This window comes from Apodemus sylvaticus, chromosome 2, assembly GCF_947179515.1.
Source record: "Apodemus sylvaticus chromosome 2, mApoSyl1.1, whole genome shotgun sequence".
Taxonomy (NCBI): Eukaryota; Metazoa; Chordata; class Mammalia; order Rodentia; family Muridae; genus Apodemus; species Apodemus sylvaticus.
In genome coordinates, this window is record NC_067473.1 from 122282409 (window position 1) to 122309017 (window position 26609).

General features: G+C 50.3%; 1 protein-coding gene across 1 annotated transcript in view; it reads right to left on the reverse strand.

The window, feature by feature from the left end:
* The window catches only part of Wnt7a (Wnt family member 7A), a 45522-nt gene extending 28483 nt beyond the window's left edge, over window positions 1–17039 (reverse strand). The window contains exons 1-3 of the mRNA XM_052174329.1: window positions 16698–17039; window positions 14313–14539; window positions 712–983 (exon numbers count right to left, since the gene is read on the reverse strand). Coding sequence (XP_052030289.1) covers window positions 712–983; window positions 14313–14539; window positions 16698–16768 — 570 coding nt within the window. The 5' untranslated portion in view covers window positions 16769–17039. The remainder of the gene's footprint in view (window positions 1–711; window positions 984–14312; window positions 14540–16697) is intronic.
* Window positions 17040–26609: the final 9570 nt, after the last annotated feature.

Sequence of the window (26609 nt, forward strand, 5' to 3'; positions counted from 1 at the left end):
ACTCCCTCCCACTTTGAATGCCTCATAGGCCTTCTGGGATCTAGTACAGACTCAGGCCTCAATCAGGGGCACTGCCCACTCGGGGTGCATTGGTCTAGGTGTCTCTCAATGAATGCCTGGTCAGGCTGCTGATGTGTGAATGCTTCTGGAATGGGGTTCCAAGTATTGTATCAGTCCCTCCGTGCCTTTCAACAGCCATGGTGGGTCCTTATGTCTGCCAGCACCTGCCTCCCTCTGTCCCTCTGTCATGGCTCCATAGTTTTATTTTCTGGACCTCCAGTCCTATATCTTCTCCTCATGGAACGGGACACCCAGCCCCCTTCTCTTCCCAGGCAGGCCGCTGGAAATAGAAGAAATCCTGCCCTCCTCTTCTAGGATAGACATAGCTCGTGGTTGAGGAGACAGGAAGCGGGTAGCTGCTCTGACAGCTGATCCATGTGGATGCCTCCAGCAACTGCCTCAGTCCTTCCCCAGAGTCAGTTTATACAGCTGGCCCCGGAGCCCCAAAGACCTCACAAGCCTTCTGCCTCCCTCCTTGCTGAGAAGCACCCATTGTGGTTATGTGAATGTTTAGTATTCAGTCAGTAAGCTTCATATTGCACATCCATGGCACCAGAGTGGAGCAGAAGGAAGCTAAGTGTAGCACTGGACTTTTCCAGACCCCACCCCTGTCACCAAGGACCTCACTGCAGTGTCCTCCCTGCAGCCTACCTTCCGGCCCGCCTCGTTATTGTGTAAGTTCATGAGGGTCCGGGCATTCTGCTTGATCTCCCGGGCATCCACGAAGACCTTGGCGAAGCCGATGCCGTAGCGGATGTCGGCAGAGCAGCCACCCCACTTCCAGCCCTCGTCCCGGTGGTACTGGCCTTGCTTCTCCTTGTCGCAGCCACAGTCGCTCAGGTTGCCCTGGGTGCAGGCAGCTGTGATGGCATGGGCCACACCCGCAGCGATGATTGCGTAGGTGAAAGCAGCCTCCCGACTCCCTGGGGGCAGAAGAGTGGAGAGAGCTTTGTAAGAGCTGATCTGGGAGACCCTCCGGTAAGGGCGGCCAGGGAGAAGGTGAGGTCCGGCTCAGGAGAGAGAGGCTGAGCATAGTTGGCTTTCCAACAGAGGCTTTCCAAAACTCAAGCAGAAGACTGATGCTGCCCGCGCAGTGGGCAAAGCTGGGGAAAGCACTCAAGCACACACCCACTCTCCTGCAATCCCTGGCCCCCAGGGAAGGGGGACCTGGGGTGGGGAGCTCCTATCCCATGTCCATCCACAGCCTGTCCCAGCAAGCTTGACAGGGTTATATAACTTGTAAGTGTTCAGATCACAGGAAAACTACATTTATGGAACACCTGAGGTGTGCACAGGCTGAAGGCAGAAGCTAGGGCCATTAATCCCTGTCTCTGCGACTTGACCAGTGACCACCCCCTGCTCTGTGCCTCAGTCTCCTCAGCTGTGGCAATGACTGGTAGCCTTAAGAGTTTGTCTTCGAAGCTTTGTCCAGTGCTCAGCAAGTGGCACTGCTCCATTGTGAGGAGAAGAGGGGTCTGAGCATCAGGATGTGGCCGAGAAAAATGCTGAGCGGGTACAACTTAGCTCCCCTGGGCTTCAGTCTCCTCTCTGCCAACGAGGGGTGAAGGAGAGAGGGACTTGCCCATGGAGACCCCTGAATGAGCACTGGGCCCACAACTTCTACAGCCTGGGGCGCTGAGGAAGAGGCTGAGGGGGGAGCGTTCCTCAGAAGGCTGTGTTTCTGGAAGCCGGGACAGAGTTGGCAAGGGGCTGCTGGGGAAACTAAGGAAGCAACGACAGACCCGCAAGTAACCTAGACCTGGCCTCCACCTGGGCTCCCTCCAACCTGCCTCACACACCACCTGTCCTGCCCCCAACCGTTGCTGCTCTGGTGCCCTCTTGGCTGGATAAAGCTGGTATTGCTCTGCCTTTCACGAGACACACCCACGGTGCTCCTGTCAAGACAGGCTTAGGTCTGGCTTCATTTCTGCCACTTACTGACTACTATAGGATAGTCTCTCTGCTCCAAGACCCTGGTCTTTCCACCTGTGAACCTGGGATAGTGCCAGTGCCTAGCCAAGATGGGATGTGAGTCCCATGAAAAACACTTAACCCAGAGCCCGCCTTTAACAACTAGGAGTGAAGCCCTTGTCCTTCTTCAAAACTGCAGCTCAACACCATGGCTTACAGAAGACACTAAAAGTACCTGCTGAGTTCCCCAGGACCATAGAGAGGCAAAGAGAGAAAACCTCCCAGACTGGGTTTCTGGGCTCACTCCAGAAACAGAACTCTAGGAAAGGCACTGACATCAATGTCAAACCCTCAAGTGTTTTGGGGCAAGGGGTGATCAGGGATGACTGTTCCACTGCTTTCTAGCTGTGTGACCCCAGGTGAGGCAGCTGTGTCTCTGTGCCTAACTCCTCCACTATTAAATGGGTTAGAACTGCTTTCCAATGAGGTTGTAAGGAGGAGAAAATAGTTACCAATGTTAAAGCAGGAGAAAGCATGCCAAACACTAGCATTTACCGGGGACAGCACTAGCTGGTCCTCACAGAAGCAGCGGAAGGGCAGCTCTTCATTCTCTTTTGCCTACATTTGATGAAGCCAGTAGAGCGGTCTGGCTCATTCAGGGCACCCAGAGCAGAGCTTTACACCTGCCCCTGGCTAACTCATATGAATAAAAGCTGTCCTGGGGTTAAATCACTTCAGAATAGGGGAGGTCATTGCTGCCAGACTCCAGCGGGTGGAAGGAGCTATGTTCCCTCAAGATCAATATGCAAACTGAGGGGAGACCAGGAGTCCCAGGACCTCAGCCTCAGCGTTTTCAGGCTTCTCCCTGTGAGCCCTATGCTCCCGTGGTAACCGTGTGTGACCGCCTGACACCCAGCTATTTCTTTTGAGTCTCCCGAGCCACAAAGTGATGTAGGCAGTGAGTGATAGTCAGCCGTTGAGGATGATGGCCACAGCTACAGTCATGGCTTCTGTCCCTCACTTTCCCTGAGGTGAGGTAAAGGTAGCCATCCTCCTAGTTAAAGGTGTACCTGACTATCATGGAGTCTGATTCCAGGCCATGCATAGTGTGTCTGTCAAGTCGGCACTTAGCACCTCTGCTCTGAGGGGCAAGGAAGGACAGCTACCATCCCTTGGCACTGGTGCTCCCAGGGGCAGGTGCTGTGGTGTGCCCATGTTCAGCCCTCTGGGATGCTGAAGAGCAGCTGTGGACAGAATAAGACAGAGCTGAGGGCTCCTTCACACCTGCCAGAGCCTGTGTGGCCTCAAGAAATTCACTTAACCTTGCTGTGCCTTGTTTCTTCCTTTCTCTGTAAATACCTCTAACCCAAACAGGGGATGAGAGGCAGCAGCATCTAGTCTGCAGCATGCACTTCAGTGAGGATCAAGACTAACAGACTTATAACTGGTGCAATTGTGGGCTGTTAGGAAGGTGCCGAGACCCCCTCCCCCACTCCCACGTTAGTTTCCTTCTCACTCCATCTGTCCCAGGTCACTCAGCCACACTGTCCCTAGAGAATATAATTTCCTTCAGTGTAACACTCTGTTATAAATGTCTGCCTGGAGGAGGAGGAGGAGGAGGACGAGGACGAGGAGGAGGACGAGGAGGAAGAGGACGAGGAGGACGAGGAGTGGAGGTCAGTTACAACAGCAGCAGCAGCCACTTGATGCACAGGATGCTCACAGCTCATGCAAAGAGGATGCTGTCCCCAAGAACAGCCCCTCAGCTGGAGAGGTGGTGAAGGATTTAGGAGTGCGTGTTGCTCTTGCAGAGGACCCCAGTTCAGTTCCCAGCACTCACACCCACCTGTAACTCTAGTTCTAGTGGATCTCATGACCTCCACAGGTATCAAACATGCACATCGTGCCCATATATGCATGCAGGTAAAACATTCATACAGATAAAATAGAATAAAGTAAAATAAATAAATAAGCAGCCTGTCAAGTGAGTTAGTGACAGCACCCCCACTTTGTAGATGAAAAGACTGAGACTCAGGGGTGTCTGACCAGGCAGTGGTGGTGAATAGCCTATGTGCCTCTTAGCCCGTCCTATCTACTACAATCAGAGAGGCAGCACAGTCATCCCTGGGCTCTGCAGACTCAGAGGGACAAAGGTGGACAAGGAGGAACATTTGTTGTGCACCTACTAAGTGCCAGACACATACCTGTGTCTCTGCGCTATATTTTTGCAACAGCCCCCAATGTAAGACAATACCCAAATTTATAGATAATGAAGGTTTCCCACCTAGACAGACTAGAGCTGTGAATCAAAGCCTTTGTTAGACAGCATTGTCCCTTAGCCCTGCCTCACCACCTGCCTTGTCACTGTGTGTGAAACTCATGGTTAGAGCTCTTCCCAGAATGCATCATTTCTGTCAAGAGATGACATCTAGTTATCAGTTAATACTTGTCAATAAGGTCAGACCCTGGGAAGGAAATAGGGTGATGGCAGATCCAGCAGGGAAGGGTCCTAGATCCCCAAGTCCCATTCTCAAGAAGCCACCCAGCACTCTGAGGCAGCCTTTTCTGGATTAGGAGTTGGGGAAGTGGGATTCACAGAAAGATGTCACAGGCACAGGTACAGCCAGAGGCATTGAGAGGCCACAGGGTGTCCCTATTCATTCCTGAATCCCGATGGCCCACATTCTTCCCAGCACAGCCTGGAGAAGCCCTCATTAGGACACTTACTGAGCATATCTCATCGCACTTGTAAAATATCTGCTAAGACATTCTGAGAGGTTCCTTCAGCTCCTCAACAATGGTGGATGGGGCTGGATAGCACCTCGTTCATACAGAGTGTGCCAAGCCTTCAGAAATGGGCTGCTGGAGAGGCTGTGTCTGAACACCTTGCTGAAAGAGACAAACCAAGGCAAGCAACCTCTGAGGGGCAGACTGACCTTTGTCACCCCTTTCACAAAAGGCAGAACACAAGGCCCTGACACAAGCCCTGACAGCTGGGCTCCAGGGTATGACCCACTCTCCTGTAGCTCACAGCTCTTATTCCAGGCCACCAATTGACAGCCCACCTCTCCATCGGACCTTTCACACATTTGGTGAGTGGATGTCGGGGGGGGATGAAGCTGTCCCCTGTGGTAAGGAGGAGTCTGCCCTGAAGTACCACGGGCAGAAGAAAGGTCTTCATCCAAACCTTGACCTCTGTCACCTCAGCCAAACATGTGCCCAGCCCCTGCCCTCAGTGAACATTTTCTGAGCACCTACTGTGTGCTAGGCATTGTGCTTCAGGCTGGATGAACTAAGATGGGATTCGGGTATGGCGCTGCCTTTGCAAAGAGACAGAAAGCAGATTACATTACTCTGTTAGCTGAGGACTCTGAGGAAACAAAACCCCTCGGTGACAAGAACTGGGGGAGTCAGATTTTGAAGGTTCTGTGAGGAGAAGAGTCTCCTAGACAGGGGCACCCAGACCATGTCTTTGGTTGTTATGGGCCAGGTAAGCCAGGGATGAGGAGAAGAGAGAGTAGGTAACACAGGGAATCCTACTGGGTATCAGGATCCTGTCTTGGGCAGAGCCTTCTCCTGTCCCTAGAGTCAAAGAAGTGATTCCTAGAGCCACAGACAGAAGGAAGACCTGCCTGTGGTCACCCGTGACTCCAGAGACTAGACTAGAATCAGCCCCCAGGGCCCCAGTGAGGAATCCACCCCCTCCCCTCCACCTCACCCTCATATCACACATCAGGGGGTTCTACACAGAAACCTGGGGAACCAACCTAAGTGTCTTCAGCTCGGTCTGGGTGACAAGGAGCTTGCCAACCACTTCCACTCCCCGTCACTTAGCTGAGTGACTCTGAGCCCACACTCTGAGTCCCAGAGCCTCCACATTACCATCTGCAAACTTAGACCCCAGAAGGCCACTGGCAGGCTGCCCTGAGGACCAGCGAGGCTCCTGGGGAGCCTCTAGGGGAATATCAGCAAGGGGATGGAGCAGGAGGTAAGTATTCGCGCTGAGGTGAAGCCAGAGCCTGGTTGACGCCCTCTGGGTTCAGCTCTATAGCAGTCCCATGGGGCCAGAGGAAATGAGCTCTGTCCAAGCTGGCCCCAAAGATTCCATCCTCCGCCCTTTGCGATCGCTGCCCGTGGTTTGCACCGGAATATTATCTGGGTGTATTTACGGTATCTCACTGGAAACCACAGAGTGCATTGTAGATTTTTTTTTCTCTTTTGCTATTTAAAGCCAATGGGTCAGAGAATGAGCGGTCTACAGTGACACCAGCAGAAATGTCCGGTGATTGGGAAAACAGACAGATGGAAAAAGGTTGTTCTCGCCAGACTGCTGTGGTGGCTGTTCACAGCCCAGTATTCTGCCACACAGTAGTTGGGAGAGGCTCTGTACGTGGCCAGGAGATTTAAGGGTTAGGAATTGCGGGGGGGGGGGGGGGGGGAGGAGGTGCTGAACCAGGTGAAAAGACAAGAGACAGAAATGGGGATAAGATGTACCATTCACCCTGCTCTAACCTGCTGTTCCAATCCCCAGTCCAGGGAAGGAGACACTGTCTGTGGGTTCCTCTTCCACAAGAGGCCACAGCACACTGCTAACTGTCCCCCAATGGTCACCATCCATTCATTCTGACTCTTCCCTAAGTTTAGAAATGCCCTTTCTGCTACTCTATGTGGCATACCATAAATGTATCCAGGTGGTTTCAAAGCAGGACCCAGAGGCTGGGTAACCTGGGGTCACAGCCTGGGTAACCTGGGGTCACGGCCTGGCTTTGCTTCCCAGCATGGCAAGACCCTGGGAAAGTTCACGTTTCATTTCTGTACTAGGAATTAGGAGCAATCTTTCTGAAAAGGTTGTTCGGAGCCTGACCCACACCTGGCAGGACTCAGTAAATGCCTCAAAGCAGAAGCAGTGTTGGTTAGCCTGCTGTCTGCCATGACATGGCTGCAATGTCCCCACTCCTGAGGCCCTGCCTGATGTCCTCCTCACCAGCACTTTATCCATCTTCATTTTTTACTGACTTGAGTTTTCTTTCTCTCCCCATGAAGTTGTGGGGACCTAGATTACTTACTGACTGACCTATGAAATCTCCAGGTTGAATGAATGACTGTGTGAAAGTGATTGTGTGAGAGTGCATGTGTGAGAGTGCATGTGTGTGTGTGTGTGTGTGTGTGTGTGTGTGTGTGTGTGTTGGACTGTCTACCATAGGGAAGCTAGAAAGACCATGTAACAAAAAGCTCATCTCAAAGAATAGTGTCAGGAGAGCGAAAATCCAGGATGAACTGAGGCTTGCAAAAAAAAAAAAATGCAAACGAGACAAAAAGCCCTTTGTTGGCTGTGTTCTAAGCGAGAATGGGGAAAGAAAAGGGCTTTTGCTTGGGCAAGATGGCGCATTGTTAAGAAAGGCAGAGAGAAAGTGGAGCTGGCCACCCCTCGCTCTATCTCCCTCCCTGGAAAGGACTTCCCATCCATTCTGCCAAGCAGCCAAACACTGCTCCACTTTCACAGGCTGTGGGTAAAAAGACAGAGCCTTCTGGGGACCTGTCAGGGTTCTCAGGCAAGGGATGTGGACCCAGACAGTCCCCTCGAGTAAAGGAGTGCAAGGCTCAAACAACGGCCCCAGGGAGAAAGGGTGACACACACTTGGTAGAAATGCATCAGAGTTTCCCAAGCGCGAGACAGAGGCGGGCGGACCTGAGGCTGAATCCTAGGTCATGTGTGCCCATCCCTGGAAAAATTCTGCAGGAGGGTACCAAATCGGAGGCCGTGAGCATTTGGAAAGGAATGTAGCAACCCCTGAGCACATGATGGGAAACCACCAATTCTTTGTTGATAATGCTGGCGACATAGCAATTTTCTGTGTGTACAAAGAATGTGATTACCATCCAACATCCTGATCGAATCTCTTGGACAGCTCCCTGCCAGAGCAAAACCTTTGGATGTGATGTGCAGAACCTTTCCATGGGAAGGCTGGGAATGACAGAACGTGCCTGCAGCCATAGCCCTTAGGAGTGCGGAGAAGTATAGCACCACTCTCAGCTAAATAGTGTGCTGGAAGCCAGCCTGGGCTAAGTGAGACCATGTCTCAAAAAATAAAGGAAAACCAAAGGACCGCCTGGGATTCCTGGTTCTCCCTTCCTTTCTGAAGCTTCCTTGCCGTCCCTGTCCATCACCCCCAGCATCCGGCTGGCCCATCATCTCTAGAATGCAGGATCCTGTACGAGTCACAAGACTAGTGCTCAGCCATCCCTGCTGCCTCTTTACATCCTGTCCTGTAAGGCCATCCCCTACTTCAGGTGGCCTTGCAGGCAGCTCTGTGTTACAGTCCACATGGCCCTCCACTCACAGTGCACTCCAATCCTGTCTTTATCTGTTCCCATGGGATGGTGAGAGCACCAGGTCAGAGCTTGTGGCTGACTAGGGTGTTGCCAATCATCTTTTATTTCACAGAGATTCCATCTGTGGGACAGGTGAGTGGGTGCAGGGTGTGCAAAGGGTATGAGGGGACTTTAGCCCATAAGCATTTAACCTAACAGTCCTCAGAAGCAGTAAAATGTCCTGGACTTAGGCTTTGGATCTGAGTTCTTCATGATGTGTCATGCATTCCTAGATATATGTCAGACGTGTCTGTGAGCTTTTACTCCCCTTGTGTGAGACGTCTGGCATCTGAGTTTCCTGGGTGCCTTAGGAGAATTGCTGAGGAATGCTGACTGAAACAGATCCCACTAAGCCCCAATTATATCAGATGCTAGGAAGGACCCCTGTTCTGCACCCATAGAAAAGATTGGACCTGAGAGACAGTTGGCCCCAAATCACACTCTGAGTTCATTTGTTTGTGAGGGTATCGAAGAGTGGCTGTTCCTGGGATTTGAGTCTCTGCAGCACTGTATCTTGGAACAGCTGGGACCTCTATATGGAGGCTGCTCAAGTTGTTTCTAGTGCCTTTAGTATACTGGTGGACACAATGGCCCTCTCAGAACAAAGAGTGTTACATACTGAGTTTCCCCAACCACTAGCCATGAAACCAAACCCCTACCACATGGACTGCAGATCAAACCAGAGTGGGGGATATCAGGAAAATGATGTCCAGGCAGTGACTGTGCGAAGCTGGTTTGAACCAGGAGGTGATGAGAAGCAGGCAGATTTGGGGACACGATTCAAAGTCAATGTAAATAATTTAGATCAGTAGCCCTGCCCATCACCCCAGCATCCTGCTGGCCCATCCTCTCCAGAATACAGGATCCTGTATAGTCACAATACCAACAGTTTCTGCCACACGAAGAACAGAATCTGAGGCATGAGTCCCCAAATCCTGAGCTGTGTCCCTATCAGATTGGCAGAGACTCCTTAAAGAGGGAAAGGAGATCCTCTGAGATCCAACCTACCAGGTACCAGGGTTTTACATCCTGTATCATGTGGTGCTTCTGCCACCTAGCATGGTGGCATGTTGGACAGGCATAGTGAGAGGGGAAAGGTCGCATGCCCTCCCAAAATCATGGGTGGAGCAGAATGGAAGCCTGGATGTGTGACTCCAATTTTACAGCACATCTTAGCTGCCCTGAACAGATCAGCATCAAAACCTCTTAAAACACACAGTTTGAGACTGAAGGTCTCAAATCCCTCCAGCAATGGGAAACTCACTACCGAGTCTCAGTCCTGCCACAAAGCAGCCACAATATACAGCTGACTCTTGCCTCACTATTACACTGGAAGGACAGGGCATGAGAAAGAGCTGTCTCAGTTCCAGACCACATTTGAGTCTCAGTGTAGAAGAGCAGAGAGTGAAGGTCCCCACTGGGTACTGCTAAGGCAAGCCCTGGATCCCTGTACCATGCTGTCAGTACTACCGTGTCATCCTGGCCCAGTGGGGGAAACCTGCAGGACAATGGGGAAATGGGCAAAAGGCAGGAAGAGGCAGCGCATGGGTAAGCAAACACAACCCTCTCCCTTCAGTACATGTGGTTCTGTGTTCATGAACCACAGTGGCAGGAGGCAGGGAGCTCCATGTGGGGCACCCACTCAGCCTGGCAGGGATGTGGAAGTCTGAGAAGTCCTGCTGGGGAGGCTGTGAGTGGCACTATGGGATGGCAGAGGTGGAATCTGCCACTGTCATCACTAACTACAACTGGAATGAAATAACGTCATGAGGAGGTGTCTGTGCTATGATGAAGAAAATATATGCCAGAAGGGACAACTTCCCACCCTCTGCACTCACAGGAGGGTCAGGTCACATGATGAAGGACCATCACTCATCCATTGGATTTGAGGAAGAGACACACTTTTTAAGAAGATAGGGGCTGGAGATGTAGCTCAGAGGCAGAGTACTGCCCTAGCTTGATTAAGGCTCTGAGTTCAATCCTCAGCACAGAAGAAAGAGATGAGGATGGGTAGGGCTAAAGGCCTCCTTAGGCTCCGGGGGGGGGGGGTCTTCCTGGAGTAGGTCTCTGCTGAGTAAACATCATGTCATATACCACAGTCTCAGGAGAGAGTCGCTATCTAGAAGTCTCTTACCTGGGCTCTCGCCCTGTTTCCTAGAACTCTATTCACAGTTCCCTTGGTTTTTCCCCCAGTCACCGCCAGTCTCTTCCCTTGCTCTTAGACCCAGACCACTCCTGCCACCCTGGGAGCCCCACTTCTGAGCCCCTTCCAGCCCTCCAGCCCCTGCATCAACCTGTAGACCAAGCAAAGGCATGGCACTGCTTGCTGGAACAGGCTTAGTCAAGTCCTCTAACTCACACTGAAGCTCTGAGCCCTGGCTCTCCAGAACGCGTCTGCAATTGCAGAGGTCTTTAAAGAGGTGGTTAGGTTAAAGTGAGGTCAATTGTGGACCGAATCTCATGAGACTGGTATCTTTTAAAAGAACCGCAAGCCTTTACATGAGGGAAAGGAACACCACATCATGTGAGGACACGTCAACAGAACACCTTTCCTGTGGGTGATAGAGTGCTTTCCTAATAAGTTCAGGGCCCAGGGTCGGATCTCCAGCACCAGGGGAGGAAACCTGGGAAGAAAAGCTTTATGCAAGTCCAAGAGAGAGGCCTCAGGAGGAAGCAACCGTGAGCAGGAGGAAGCAGGCCTGATCTTGAACCTCAGCCTCTTATAGGAATAACCTCATCTGTTTAAGCCCCAGATTCTGCATTTTGCTTCTTCTCCATGAGAGACAAACAGAGTGGAGGTCTCATGCTGGCCAGCACAGCATCTTGTCCTTGGGTTGGACATGACTGGAAGTCCAGCTTTGTTAAACTATGTAATCAGAGGAAGTATGGGGATTTTCACAGTGTGCCTGGAGATAGCCCAAGGATCTTTCCTGAGGTCTTGAACTTGTTGTGGTCCTGAGACTAAAATGGCCACCTGTCTGTCCCCCTGGTGTTGTTAGGAAACAGCACAACCTCTGGCCCAGCTGTTCTGAAGCCAGCGCCATCCCTAGTTTTCCAGTTCCTTAGGCATTTCAACAGTCCCCTCTTCACCTGGGTGTGTTGGACTTAGTTTCAATTTCTACTTCCAATAAGCCTTGTCTGGACATGCTCACAGCCTTCTCAGATCTCTATATGAAAATCCAGACACCCAGAAGGGAAGGCAAGGCCAGGAAGCTCAGACAGAATGGAGAACCACAGTTGGGATGGGTGTGAGCAGGTGGGAGAAAGAAAGTCTTCAGACCTCACTACAGGGAAGTAGAAGCTACCCTCGTTACCTCACAATCTACATGCAAATTCCTAACATCCTGAGCTGAGGACATGGCTGCTCTCCATGCAAGACTTCCTTTCCCAGCTTCACTTGCAGCTAGGTGAAGCCATGTGACTAAGTTCTAGCCAATGGTATCTATGAGGATACCGAGGGTGGGGCTTCTGAGAAGTCTCCACAAAGGCAACATGTATGCCCTATGGTTTAGAGTGCCAGAGGGAGGGGCTCCATATGTCAGAGACTTCACCCCTGATTCTCACTCTAGGAGACAGCTCTAGTCAACCTAGGCAATCAGTTGGTGAAGGAAGGACCTTGGTCGAGGGGCCCAAAAATCCCAAACTTGAGAGATAACAGGATACCTGTTACTGTATGAAAAAGATTTATCTCATATGAAGTCAATGGTCAATAGCCATCGAATAGTGATAATGATTAAGGCTCGGGCCATACTTTGGTAGTAGTGGCTATGGTCAGAAACCTCCAACGAACCCCAAGCCCTAGAAATTCAAGCTCCTTAGTCTGGGCTACCTTATCTTCAGGTTCTAGCTCCGACTTCCTCCCAGGGTACCCCAACATTGCTATGCCACATGTTTCCTCATAGTTAGCTTTACCTGTCCCAACCCAGTCCTTTGTTGCTTCCCAGGATCCTGGTGGCCTCCCTCCTCCTTAGATTGTGTTGAGGCTAATCCCATAGTATGCAGCCAGGTGAGTGGGGTGCTATGATCCAGGGGTGCCTCCATCCTGATCCCCTCAGCCACAGCCCAATATGCATCATCACAGAGTGGCCATGGGGTGGCTATACCCATTCTAAAACAGCAAGCTATAAGAGATGAACTCTGTCCTGGGAGACCCTGTCACTCACTTTGGCCAAGTCCCTTCTGAGCCTCAGTGTACTCATCTGTAGCATGTTTACTTATTATGTCCCAGCAAGGCCATTAGATTTAAAACAATGTCAGAGCACTATCCCTGATGTTGGAATTTGAAGAGGGATAGGATGTTTGAAAAGGACAAAGCTGAAAGGGGACAAACAGAAGGCTCAGGAGACTGGGATTTCAGAGGCCTCAATGGCAATCTTGGTGTCAACACCATCCTGTTGCCTGAGCTAGGTTGATCCACTCCTCTCTCATCAAAACAAAAACAAAAAACAAAAGCAAACAAACAAACAAAAAGACTGATTCTGCTGTTGAGGAAAAGGAGAGGACAGGGGAGAAGGAAATTCATGTAGCCAAGATCCAGACAGGCAGTGCTAAGAAAGGGTTCTGCAGGAGGGGACCTACTTGTTCCTGTCATATTGGCCACAGGGTCCAGTTCTGTAGCCAGTACATTCTGGTGACCAAAGTAGAGCTGTGGCAAGACTGTCTGGAGGCAGGGAAGGCTGTAGTCACTGTGAGGTGGCCGGAGCCTCTGTCCTCCTGGACTAGGCAGAAAGCACTGAGATAGTGTGAGGTATGGGCTGATGCAGAGCCAAGGGAGCAGGCAGGGGAGCCTCAAGAGACTTGAGTGCACACAGAGGCTTTGGATTGAGGTACCGATCTCTAGAAGCACTGGGGCCCTTAAGAGAAGCCAGGAAGGTGTGTTTAGAAAAGAGGATGAGGCTGAGGTGGTCATGAAGAGCCCAAGGTCTCAACAGCAGGTGGGCAATGGTTTTCCTGCTGGCTGGAACGACTGGCCCTTTAACAGGTCTTTCCTAGAGTAACACTGTGATCTGGTTTCTACTTTAAAATCGTTCCTTCTTGCTGGGAACGATGGGGAGATGGGCTAGCCTGGGAGCCCAGATGACAGCAGGGAGGCTAGGGAAGCCACTGGAATGTGGAGGATGCCACTAGGGTACTAGTTCTGGGGCTGAGGAGAGCATTCAAAGGGGCCTTTGCAGCAGAGCTGTGTGGCACAGCACAGCACAGAGGGACCTGTATTGCCCTGTGTCTCAAGGAAAGTCACAGTGCAGAAGTGAGTCTGTTGACATCTTGGCCCCCAAGTCTGGACACCTACAAGTAAGAAGATGTATCCACATCCTTTCCTACAGTCCAGGATCTCCTGAAGATCAGTGATATTCTCTACACCCGTTCTATCACAAACATCACAATCTCCTTACATGTTGAATGCATGTGTGTACACACTCAGGCATCCATTCATGTCTGAACATGCCAACCGTCCCACCAAGCACTGCTATAAGAATCAGGTGGATTGTGTCACAGGATTGTGCATGCTGGACCACAGTAGGGAGTGGTGGGGACTATGGTAGAGAATAGGTCACTCATACCCTGCCTTCAGGAGGTTAAATTCTCAGCTCTAACCATCACAATGATGCCCTGTGCACATTAAGTAACCATTAGATCTGCCCATTTCCCAGAAGAAACCGAAACTCCCTACTGTGGGTAAAACACCCCTCATTTAAATTCAGGCCTCATTTGAAAACATGTTAGATCTGCCAGCAAATCTTAAAGCCATTAGCTGGTGCATGGAGCTTTGCCTGTACGCAACAACATGTCATGGCTTCCAGCTGCAATCCTGGACACCAGTGGGAGACCTTAACCTGAGCCAACCACGCACGAGATACAATCAGCGAGGGCACTGGAACTAGTACAGGTGAAGGGACCACAGGGGCTCCCGAGGGACTGACTCTCCATAGCTCAGAAGACCCTGCAAAAGGTGTCTGATGATCACATACCCACTTTGAGCTCCTTCCCGAAGACAGTGCGCTCTCCCAGCGCTGAGCAGTTCCAACGGCCATTGCGGAACTGAAACTGACACTCGTCCAGGCCCATTTGGGAGCCTTCTCCTATGACGATGATGGCGTCCGGCCGGCTCTGGCAGATTGCCCGCTGTCTGGGAGCCAGGCCTGGAATCTTGTTACAGATGATGCTCGCACCCAGAGCTACCACCGATGAGAAGCCACTGGAGGGGACACAGAGACAGGGGGTGAGATCTGGAGGAAGGCCCTCGCTGGCAGGTGCTGGAGGGGGGTGATGCCCTCTCAGCTACTACAGAGGACCTCCCACAGAGCCACAGTAGGGAAGAAGTCTGAGGTAAGGAAGGGCAGGATTTTGGCTACAAGTCCTCTAAGCACCTAGCTGATGCCCAGGAAGTGCCTGTCCCTGCCGTGAGCCATGACACCATAAGACCTGAATTCAGAGAAGCAGTTTTCTAGTGCCCAAGTGGGCAGGCCTCTTCTCCATCAAAGCCTTCCTTCACTTTCTAACCTGGAGCAAGTTCACGCCCCCTGTATATCTCAGAGCCTGCACTGCTTATGCAAGAGCTTCTGGGAGGCAGGCTGCACCTTGGAGGGTCGATAGGAAGCACATATTGAGGTGCCATTTTTATTGTTTTTGGAACTTACAGTTCCCAGGGCTAGTGCTTGAGTCATCCGAACAACCCAGATAAAATTAGAATACTACAAATATGTCACACCGAGTAGGTGACACAGGAGCCAGTCTTACCTACCAGACTGAGAAACCTCAAAGGACTTGGGGACCTTAACCCTCGTACCCAGCAGAGCGGTTCAAAGTCACTGCAACTCTTAACTGGGACCTCCCTCCAACCGCCCTGGAGAGAAGGCCACGCCCCCTGACCTCCGCCTCCTTCCCTAGGGTAGCTGGGCTCCTAGTGAGCCAATGAGGTGTCCAGTCCTGGAGAAATCAGGGAGTTCTATTCTCTGCCGTTTTCCCCTTCTCCAGTCTTCAGTGTCTCCGCCCCTCCCTCGTTTCTAATTAAAAAGAAGATAATGCCGAACGCGGCCAGAGCCAATGGGCCCGACCTCGCTTCCTGGATGCTGGATGAGCACAGGGCGGTAGCGCGCGGGCCAAGATGAAGATTAAAGCAAGTGGGAGGGGGGGGGGGAAGAAAAGCCATCCAGACGCGGGCGAATCAATAACACTTAAAACACACCCGCAGGCAGGCAGCGCGCGAGCCCAGAAGCCGCCTCTCGATTCGCGGTTGAGCTGGAGGCCGCCTAGTCCACTCAGAACACACTTGGTTTTGAAATTCCGTTTCAGAGAGGTTGGGCTGGGAAAGTGGGAACCCTGAGGGTGGCGGCGGAGAAACACAAAGGGTCTGCCACACACGCCCCCTGGCTTTGGGTCCAGTCCTTCCCAAAGCAGCGACAGGAGGTTCACAGGTAGTGGGGGTGTGTAGAGAGGCAGGTGTGAAGCCTACCAAGATGGCCCTTTGGCGTTAGGACCTCTGCCTGTGATTAAAGCCCCCTACGCCCCCCAGACCGCTCTGCACACAAGTCACTTCCTAAGTACAAAGAGAGACCGCGCAGCGCAGCGCAGCGCAAGAACCGTCTAGAGCCACCTGCCTCCACTTTCCAGTAAGAGTGTCGCCTGCCCCACCTCCTGACACGCCTGGGTTCTTTGGCTCCCACCCCAGCGACCCCAGGGTCGGACTGTCTTGTTTTCCTTGGGTGGCATCTAGACAGCATCTCTCCCTGGTGTCTCCGACCAGCCATTAACTATCTCTGGTCTTACTATTTGGTTCTGATTGTTAAAGGTGCTGCCCTCCTAGCTTGGGAAGGGGGTCCGAGGGTCGCTGGAAATGAGGCGATGCCAGGGCTCTGAGAGGTGGTTTATGTTTTTGCCAGGGAACATCCCCACTCTTGGGCCCCGTTTGCTACCTGGGAAGCCCTGTCTAAAAAAGGGCTGCGCCCACAACATCGCGCGTAGAATTCCTGCCGGGAATTGAGCTTTCTAGGGGTGGCTGTGGTCCTGCCGGATCTACCATGCTTGTGGCTTGCGCTCAGGGGCGGGATGGGGTGGGGGGGGATAGGAGCGGTCCCTGGGGATCCTATGGAGAAGCTATTAGTCTCTAGAATCCCCGAACTATCTGTTTCTGGGGGATATCTCTGACTCAGATCCTTGGGATAGCCGATCTCTTGCCCGAGTCTGTGGAACTGTATGCGCCCCTGGGTTTTCCGTTCGCGGGGAGCCTTTGTGCCCTCAGGGCTCCTGCACCGCCCACTGCCTCTCCTAAGCTAAGTTGGGCAGCGCGCCTCCCTCCCTGGCCCAGCCAACTTTGCCTTGGCGGCACGCGCGGAAAGAACGCGCGCGGCGCTTACCCGATCCGGAGGTAGACTATGCCCAGGCTGAGAAAGAGGTGGCCCAGGCAGCGCCGCGCTTTCCGGGTCATAGTCCCCGCTGGTGGCGGGTGCCGCGGGCCGGGCTGTGCTGATCCCGCCAGCCGGGCCCGGCGGGGCAATCCACATAGCCTGCGCAGGGGGCGCGGGCCGAGGCTCCCTGGGCGGTCGGTCGGTGCGTCGGTCCGCGCTGGGCACTGGAGACTGTCCCAGAGCGCGGGAGCCGCGGAGCCGGAGGAGGGGGAAACGAGCGCGCAACGCGGGGCGACGCTGCGCGCCAGCGATCGCGGCAAGTGTTTGAGGCGCGGGGACTGCGGGGCGCTGCTGCCTCCCGCCCCCGCCCCTCCCTCTCCGCCCTTCCCCCGCCCGCCTCCCGGAGCGCCCGCCCCGCGCCCAAGCGCCCGCGGGTCGAGGATGTCTGCCCCGAGCGCGCTCCCGCGGCGCTCCTCCGAGCTCGCGGCGGTGAGAGGCGGTGGCGTGGAGCGGAGTTGGGGGCGGAGGGCGGTGGAATCCTGCCTGCCTAGCATCCTTCGCTAACTCGCAGGTTGAGACCAGCAGGTGCCCAAGGGCCATCCTCTGGGTGTAGAGGATATAGGCTCATTCCAGAACCCTCGCGCCTTGTTAGAGCTCTGTCACACCGGCCAGAAACAGGGAACTGGGGTGGTTACTCCTGCAGAACTACTACCCCAACACATTCTCTCCTCACCCTCGTCTGTTGTGAGGGGCTGACTGCACCGAGGGCGATATGTGACAGGATCCTCCGGAATCTTGCTACCGGTGGAGACTTGGAATTGGACTGAAGCCCAATGACCAGTAGCAGAACCTGAGAGCGCGCGCGGGCAGGTGAAAGCTCAGTGCGCTCTCACGGCGACACCTGCTGGGTGCGGCAGGTGGTGCATTCTGGCCTCCTGGCTTTCTGATCAGAGACACTGACCTTCAGTTGGAGAAACTGAGGCTCATAGAGGTGAAGTCAAACTCAAAGTCACTAACTGGTGAATAGCCAGAATGGAACAAGGTGGCCCCAACTCTAGTGAACCCTGCTCTTCTCTCCACTCGGGGCCTTCTTAGCCTTCCAGACTGCAGTTCTTCATGCACACATTCATGTATGTTCATGTACAGCCTTCTTCTGTGGAAGCCGCTGTTCACGCATGCATCCACCGGCTACTGGCGCCAGCTATGGTGACAACAGTGGATTGAAGGAACACGGGAGACCTTGATCTGGGGACAGCTTTCAGAACCTGGCCACTACATTGTTCAGTCATTCTCCATTGCAGGCCTGTGATCGCTTCCTCAATGACAGGTGCAGGTGGTGGTAAATGGATGCCTACAGGAGCCCTGTCCAGTGAACATGTGTATAGCTTCAGATGGCACAGGCTGGTGAGAAGGCCACAGGACAGGGTGATGATGGAAGAGAGGGTTCTGCGTGCTGAAATGTTCGTTTTAGCTCTGAGGAGGTGGCTGGGCTGTCCCCAGCAGGTCACAGGATTTGGGTATCCATTATGGTAGAAGCTAGGAGGCAGGATGGCAGACTGGTCAAGCCCAGAGGCAGCACTGCCCTGTGCCTTCACTGCCCTCAGAGCTGCACCATGTTTCCTCAGAGCCCTCTGACAGTGCTGTGAGCCCCTGTTCTCATTATAACATCCCTGTGTATGTGAGGAATATGATTGTGGAGGATTAAACATCCCCATAGCCTCTCAGCCAGTACTATATGATAGAGTTGAGACTTGAACTTGAAGGGCTGGCTCTAACCTTAGCTCCTATGTTACACCTGTGTGTGTGTGTGTGTGTGTGTGTGTGTGCATGTGCACTTAAAGGCAGAGTCTTGTGTGGTCTAAGATGGCCTGAACTCACTCTGTAGCCAAAGATGACTTGAACTGATCCTCCTGCCTCCACCTCCTAAGGACTAGGATAACTCTTATGTTTCCTCTGTGGCATTAACTTACAGAAGAAAGACCAAGGCCACCACAATAGAAGAGACTGTGTTGGGAACTAAGATGGCTGTGTTAGTTAATCTCAGATAAATATCTCAGTAGAAGGTTTTTTGTTTTTGTTTTTGTTTTTTTTTGGATTTGGTTTTTTGGAGACAGGATTTCTCTGTATGGCCCTGGCTGTCCTGGAACTCACTCTTTAGACCAGGCTGGCCTCGAACTCAGAAATCCACCTGCCTCTGCCTCCCAGAGTGCTGGGATTACAGGTGTGTGCCACCACTGCCCGGCTTTAGAAGGTTTTTGTTTAGCTTAGCTTCCAATGTCTCAGCCCATGGTCATTTGTTCTACTGCCTTTGGACCGGTGGTAGCTGTAAACGTCACGAGGAGTCCACTAAGCACAGGGGAATGCAGGGATTGTGGCAGCTGCGAAGCAGAGATGCAGAGAGAGGAAGAAACTGGATGTCCCGTGATAACTGAATTTCCTCCCATTAGATACCATCTCTAAAAGGATTTACAACCTTTTAGCACTTGGGAGGCAGAGGAAGGTGATCTCCATGAGTTCAAGGTCAGCCTGATCTACATAATGAGACCCTGTCTCAAAAAAAAAAAACCAACAAACGGAAACATTTTTACATCCCTCAATGGTGTCACTGGCAATGGCCTTTGGGTACATTTCAGGATCCCAACTGCGGTATAGTATCTAAGTTATCAAGAGCAACAGAGGTCTCAGTGGCAGGAGTGGACCATAAATCAAACCAAATATGGGTAGGACACCTCAGTACCTAAGATCAATGGGGAACATGCTGCCCAGAGTCTTGACACCTTATTCTGATTGACAAACGCTGAGGAAGGAAGCCAGTAAAGGTGGACCTCTCACCTCCCCTTCTCCTTCCCTCTCTCTCTTTCTCCCCTATCCTCATGTGGTTGGTATAGTGTGTGTGTGTGTGTGTGTGTGTGTGTGTGTGTGTGTCTGTCTGTCTGTGTACCTGTCTGTCTGCCTGTCTGTCTTAGAGGTATTAGATGCACATTGAACATGGGCTGTGATTTACTCAAAGGTACACCCCTCCTTCTTCTTTGGGTAACTCGAATGCCTTTAGCTCTCTTTCCACCTGATGAATTTGTAACTCACCCACCCTCCAAGGACCACCCACAACCCCACTCACCTGAAAAGTTTGCTTGACCCACCTAGTTTCTACCCACGGTTCTTGGTTTCTTCTTCATCCCTTTGCCAAATATTCATCAAGAATTAAAGTGTTCCAGGCTTTATGGCAGTTAGAGACATAGAGGGCCGGATATTCTCTGCAGATCTTTGAACGAGTCAGAAACATATCTCTACACAGGACCAGGTCTGTATTTGAAGATAGCATATCTTTATCGTAATTCTTCCTTGGGCTTCCAGTGCCCCTGGGCTTGTCTTGGCAGAGCCCTTCCCATCCTAAAGGATATCTAGGCTCACACCAGAGGCCTCTCATTAGAGTACAATCTCCTCATAACAAAGGCCCTTCTGCTCTGATTACACAACTGCACAGTGCTTATGTCAAACTAAAACCGTGGCTTGCTGAGGAGATGACACATTTTGAGGTCAACTATGCCTGGGGTTTGGTACCAGCTCTGCCGCTTAATAAATTCATGCTCATAGCCGGGCGGTGGTGGCGCACACCTGTAATCCCAGCACTCTGGGAGGCAGAGGCAGGCGGATTTCTGAGTTCGAGGCCAGCCTGGTCTACAGAGTGAGTTCCAGGCCAGCCAGGGCTACACAGAGAAACCCTGTCTCGAAAAAACCAAAAAATAAATAAATAAATTCATGGTCTAAGACAGGTTTTCATTCACTTGTTTGTTGGGTATGCTCTGCAGCTAGTAACTTCTAGATTGCTTACTAGAGGGGGTTGAGAGTTCTGAAGAAGAAACTTTATTTAAAGCATCCCAAACTTCTGAGCCCCAGATGAACTGTCTTGGACTGACTGCAGAAGTTCTTTTTTTTTTCTTCAAATTCCCACTAGCCTAGGGTCTCTCTTCCCATTCGCAACCACTACATGGATCATTAGAAGAGCTGTCCCCGTGGGTTTCTTGTTCTTCAGGCAAACCGAGCATACCTGGGCAGGCGCACACTCTGTGCTTTGTCGCCATCTGTTGGAGGCAGAAGAAATAACCAGCCCAGTCCCAGAACCACAGTAACAGTTGCTGCTACTAAGGGGTGCCTGGTCTCAAGGGAATAAGGCAGAGCACACCATAGGAGGACAGCCAACATCCTCCTCTAGCCTCTGTAGACTCACACACAGGTGAACACACTAATACACACACATGCACGCACAACCCCTCGTAACACACACACACACACACACACACACACACACACACACACACACGGAAAAGAAGAGGCATAAAGCAAAAGGAAAAAATCATAGGCTGCAGAAACCCTTTGATTAATGAAGTAATGAGCAGCTGGGGTGCTGGGGTGACTGAGTGATTTGTGGAGAACCTCAACTAGCAGCAAAGAAGGCCTCTGAGAAGATCTGTGCTAGTCCAGGGTGATGCAAAGCACCCATGGGCCACCCTGCAGACCCCAACCAGGACACTTCTTTCCATCACAGTGACGTTTATGATACACTAACTTGGCCTGCGTCACAAGCATCCACCAAAGAGATGGATGTGACACCCAGGTGATACTCTCAAGAGCCTGAGCATCCAACCCACAGAGAGTGACGGTTGGAAAGGAGTCACAAGTGACAGGAGTCATCTGAGCTCTCCTGTGAGGCGCTGAGGGCTTCCTCCTACAGGGAACACCCAAGGGCTCTGAGCAGGACTGTAGTGATGGCCTCTATAGGACTGTATAGGTAAGGTGAATCTGCATTGTGACCACCTCCATGTGCACTGCCTACTGCCTATCTGCTGGGAGGGCCCAGGCCTCTCTCATGGAAGCTTTGGGTCTCCTGCCCTGGAGCTCTTGCCTGAAGGTCCTGTCTTCCAGGGTGAGAGCAGGTGGGACAGCATGATGAGTCCTGAAGACCCCATTTCCATAGCTGCGAACAGCAGAAACCCAGACTTCCATGACAGTCAGCTGCCAGTCACATGACAAATTACCCTCCCCAGCCTTTATCTTAAAGGAGGAAGGTTTTGTGTGGTATCAGAGGTTTAGGTCCATGGTTTCTTAGCCCTGTAGCTAGGCAGACTATATAGCAAGAGGCAGTTGGGGAAAAATACACTCCCCTCATGACACCCACGAAGCCAAAAAGAGGCATGAAGGAGCTGAGGTTCTCTTCCCTTCTTCAAGGCCTTTCCCCCAATGACTTAGCATCCTTCCACTGAGCCTTACCTCTGGAAGATCCAGTTATCTCCCAGTAGCACCTCAAGCTGGAGACCAGGCCTTTATACGGGCCTTTGGAGACAGCTAAAATCCAAACTAGGACTCTCCATTTGGTTAAGAGGAAAGGGCTCCCACTTCCGTTCTAGGTTGTTGGGGAGAGCAGCCTGCTGCAGAAGTGGCCTGGGCACAGTTTCTCCTCATACAGGTGACATTAGAAGATGATGGAGAGCAGGCCCTCAGTCCCTTGCTGGTCCTCATCTCTCCAACTCAAAAAATGGGGCCTGGCATGCGGGTGCTGAATCAGTCTGGCTCTCCCCCAAAGTTCTGTGCTTTGGAAAAGAAATGCTCAAGTCCCCAGAAGTGAGACTTTAAAGCATTCTTGCTTTCAGATGGACACAAAGCCGGCACCCGCTCCAAGTGCTTCCTTGGATGAGTCTGTGTTTGTGCTAAACCCACTTCATAGTCTACAGTTCTCGGGAAGAAAGCAAACTGAACGTCCATGAGTTACACACCTTCACCCTGCTGTGGAGGAGTCAAGCAAGCGGTGAGAACTGGGAAAGCTGATTCCCATCAGCACACGGGGCTGTACAGGACTGAGCTGCCTTTGGTCTGACTGGGTCAACGCTGCCGTCCGTCAGTATCGGCTGCTTCAAAGCTGGGTTTTGTAGCATGATTGTACTGTCTGCTGACTTCAGAGTAGCACAAGACCGCCATGATGGCTCATTCTAGTTGTCAACTTGACTGCATCTGGAATTAACAAAAATGCAAGCACTGAGCACTCCTTAGCACTGAGGGGCTTTTTTTCTTTGGATTATTTAGAATGGGAAGACCCACCATAAATGTTGCCCTATTAGAGTAAAACTCTATTTGAATTATAAAACTCTATTTGAATCCTCTCTCTCTGTGTGTGTGTGTGTGTGTGTGTGTGTGTGTGTGTGTGTGTGTATAAGCTTCTAGAGTAATAAGTTTCCATGTCTTTTTCAAAAGGCCTTTGATATTAGTTATCCTTCCCCATCTTCCGTCTTCTACTCTCCCCTCCCATCCTCCAGACCACTTAACCCTCCCTCTTCCACTATTTCCCCTTTAACCTTTTAAACCACTGGAGTTCTTTCTACCTTTTCTTGAATTATACCCATTTCTCCTTATTAATTGTTCAATCTCTATGGTTGCTTGTGGTGATTTGAATATGCTTGGCCCAAGGAATGGCACTATTAGGAGGTGTGGCCTTGTTGGAGTAGGTGTGGCCTGGCTGGAGGAAGTGTGTGGGCTCCTAGCTTCCTGAAAACAGTCTTCTCCTGTCTGCCTTTGGTTGAAAATGTAGAACTCTCAGCTCCTCTAGCCCCACCCGTGCCTGGAGGCTGCCATGATGATAATGGACTGGACCTCTGAACTGTAAGCCAGCCCCAATTAAATGTTGTCTCTTCTAAGAATTGCCTTGGTCATGGTGTCTGTTCACAGCAGTAAAACCCTAAGACAGTATTCCACAAAGAACACATATGTCTGAAGATTCAAAGCTAGCATCCACATATGAGAGAAAACACATGATGTTTCTCTTTCTGAGTCTGATTCAGAACGGTTGTTTCCAGCTCCATCCATTACCTGCAAGTTTCACAATTTTATTTTTCTTAACAGATGAATAATATTCCATTCTGTAAATGTGCTATGTTTTTGTTATTCATCCATCAGTTAATGGACATCACGGCTGTTTCCATTCCCTGGCTAGCATGAATAGAGGCAATGAATGAAAATGGGCGAGCTTGTTCTTTAGAGTATGATGTAGAGCCCTTTGTGTGTAAGCCAAGAGATGTATAACTGCACCATGTATGTTTTTGAGACAAGGTTCTTGGATGGATGAAAACTTACTGTGTAAATCAGATTAACTGCAAACTCGCAGACATCCACATGACTCTGAATCCAGAATGCTACAATTAAACATGTATGGCCCCATTGCTCAGCCTTTTCTATCTTTTCTAGAAGCCTCCACAATGATTTTCATAGTGGTTGGACTAGTTTGCACTCCCATCAGCAGTGGATAAGTGTTTTCCTTGACCCACATCCACAGCTCCCCTCACCAGCAATGATGGGCATCACTTTGAAGTGAAAGGATGTCAGAAGGTGTTTCAAGCAAATGGAAATAATAAAAAAAACAGGTGAAATCTGTTTCCACATTCTAATACCCAAAAAAACAGAATTCAAACCAAAACTAGCCTGAAAAGATAGGGAAATAATATTTCATAGTCATTGAAGAAAGAAATCACCCAGCAGACCCACATCTTCTGGAAGAATAGTCTGTGTGCTCTTACCTTCTGTCTCTCTAGTTCCCTCTTCCTTTTGGTTAATTTGGCTAAAGGTTTGTCAATCCTGTTAATCTTTTCAAAGAAAAGATTTGTTTTACCAACTCTTTGTACTGTTTTGTTGTTGCTTCTATTTTGTTAATTTGAGCATTTATTTTCATTATATCTAATGCAATCCTAAACATCATACATGTGTCAAATACAAGGGCAACCAATCACATAAAAGAAGTACCAGTTGATTTACAACCACAGATTGACTCCAACACAGTGACATCAGTGCCACACTCTCACCAATAGACAGACTGTCCAGAAATAACGAAACAGACAAACTCTGGAGTTAAATGACATTGTGAACCATAGGACCTACCAGATATTCCAGCCAAACACTAAAGAATACACATTATTCCCAGCAGCTCATGGAACGTTTCTTCAAAACATGATCACATAGGACACAAAGCAAGTCTCTACAAATACACACACACACACACACACACACACACACACACACACGGAAATTACAGTCTGCATGTATCTTAGCATAATGAAATACAGCTGGAAATTGAGAGCAATAAAAGCTACAGAAAGTACACAAACACATAGGAACTAAACAACAATCTACTGAATGATAATTGGGTCATGGAAGAAATAAAGAAGAAAAATTTAAAATTCCTAGAATTGAATGCAAATGAAAGCACAGCATACCAAAACCTATGGGACAAAATGAAGGCAACGGGAAGAAGAAAGTGCCTACTAAGTACCTACATTAAAAAAAAAAAAAATGAAGGCCGCCATCTTTGCTCCTGTGACTAAGCAGACGGGTGCAGTCAGGTACTTGGGGAACATTGAGTATAAGATCACTTGGAACACAGGTGCAGTCCCCTCCTGCACCTAGGAGCTGAGCGGTGCCACAGCCATCTGTGCACCTATCCTGCCAGGGGACATCTGATCTGCAGGGAGTCCCACTGTTAGAGGTGAGGCCACCATCTTCACTCCTGCAACTGAGCAGGCTGTTACAGCCAGAAATGCAGGGAAAACCTGAGTCACTTGAGACTCAGTCCGCCAGGGCCCCACCTGCACCCAGAAGCTGGGTGGCACCACAACACTCTGCCAGAGGAGAGCCAGTCACCCAGGGGTGCTGAGACGGGGTTGCAGGCACACAGGAGAGACAAACACCAGCCAGAGACAGCAGAACCAACTAACACCAGAGATAACCAGACGGCAGAAGGCAAACATAGCAAAGTTACTAACAGAAATCAAGACAACATGGCACCATCTGAACCCAATTCTCCCACAACAGCAAGTCCTGGATACCCCAACACACCAGAAAAGCAAGATTTGGATTTAAAATCACAGCTCATGCTGCTTATAGAGGGCTTCAAGAAGGATATAAATAACTCCCTTAAAGAAATATAGGAGAACACAATTAAACAGGGAGAAGCCCTTAAAGAACTACAGGAAAACACTACAAAGAAATCACAAAGGGAAACAACTCTGGACATAGAAAACCTAGGAAAGAAGTCAGGAGTCATGGATGCAAGCATCAACAGAAGAATACAAGAGATAGAAGGGAGAATCTCAGATACAGACGATACCATAGAAAGCATTGACACAACAGTCAACGAAAATGCAAAATACAAAAAGCTCCTGACCCAAAACATCCAGGAAATCCAGGACAAAATGAGAAGACCAAACCTAAGGATTATAGGTATAGAAGAGAGCAAAGATTTCCAACTTAAAGGGCCAGTAAATGTCTCTAACAAAACTATAGAAGAAAACTTTCCTAACCTAAAGAAAGAGTTGCCCATGAACATAAAAGAAGCCTACAGAACTCCAAATAGATTTGCCCAGAAAAGAAATTCCTCTTGTCACATAATAACTAAAAAACACCAAATGCACTAAACAATGTAAGAATAGTAAAAGCAGTAAGGAAAAAAGGTCAAGTAACATATAAACGTAGACCTATCAGAATTACACTAGACTTCTCACCAGAGACTATGAAAGCCAGAAGAGCCTGGGTAGATGTCATACAAACCCTAAGGAAACACAAATGCCAATCCAGACTGCTATATCCAGCAAATCTCTCAATTACCATAGATGGAGAAACCAAGGTATTTCATGAGAAAAACAAATTTACACAATATCTTTCCACAAATCCAGCCCTTCAAAGGATAACGAATGGAAAACACCAACAAAAGGAGGGAAACTACATACTAGAACAAGCAAGAAATGATCTTGTTTCAACAAACCCAAAGGAAGATAACCATACAAACATAAAAATTACATCAAAAATAACAGGAAGCAACAATCACTATTCCTTAATATCTCTTAACATCAATGGACTCAATTCCCCAATAAAAAAGACATAGAC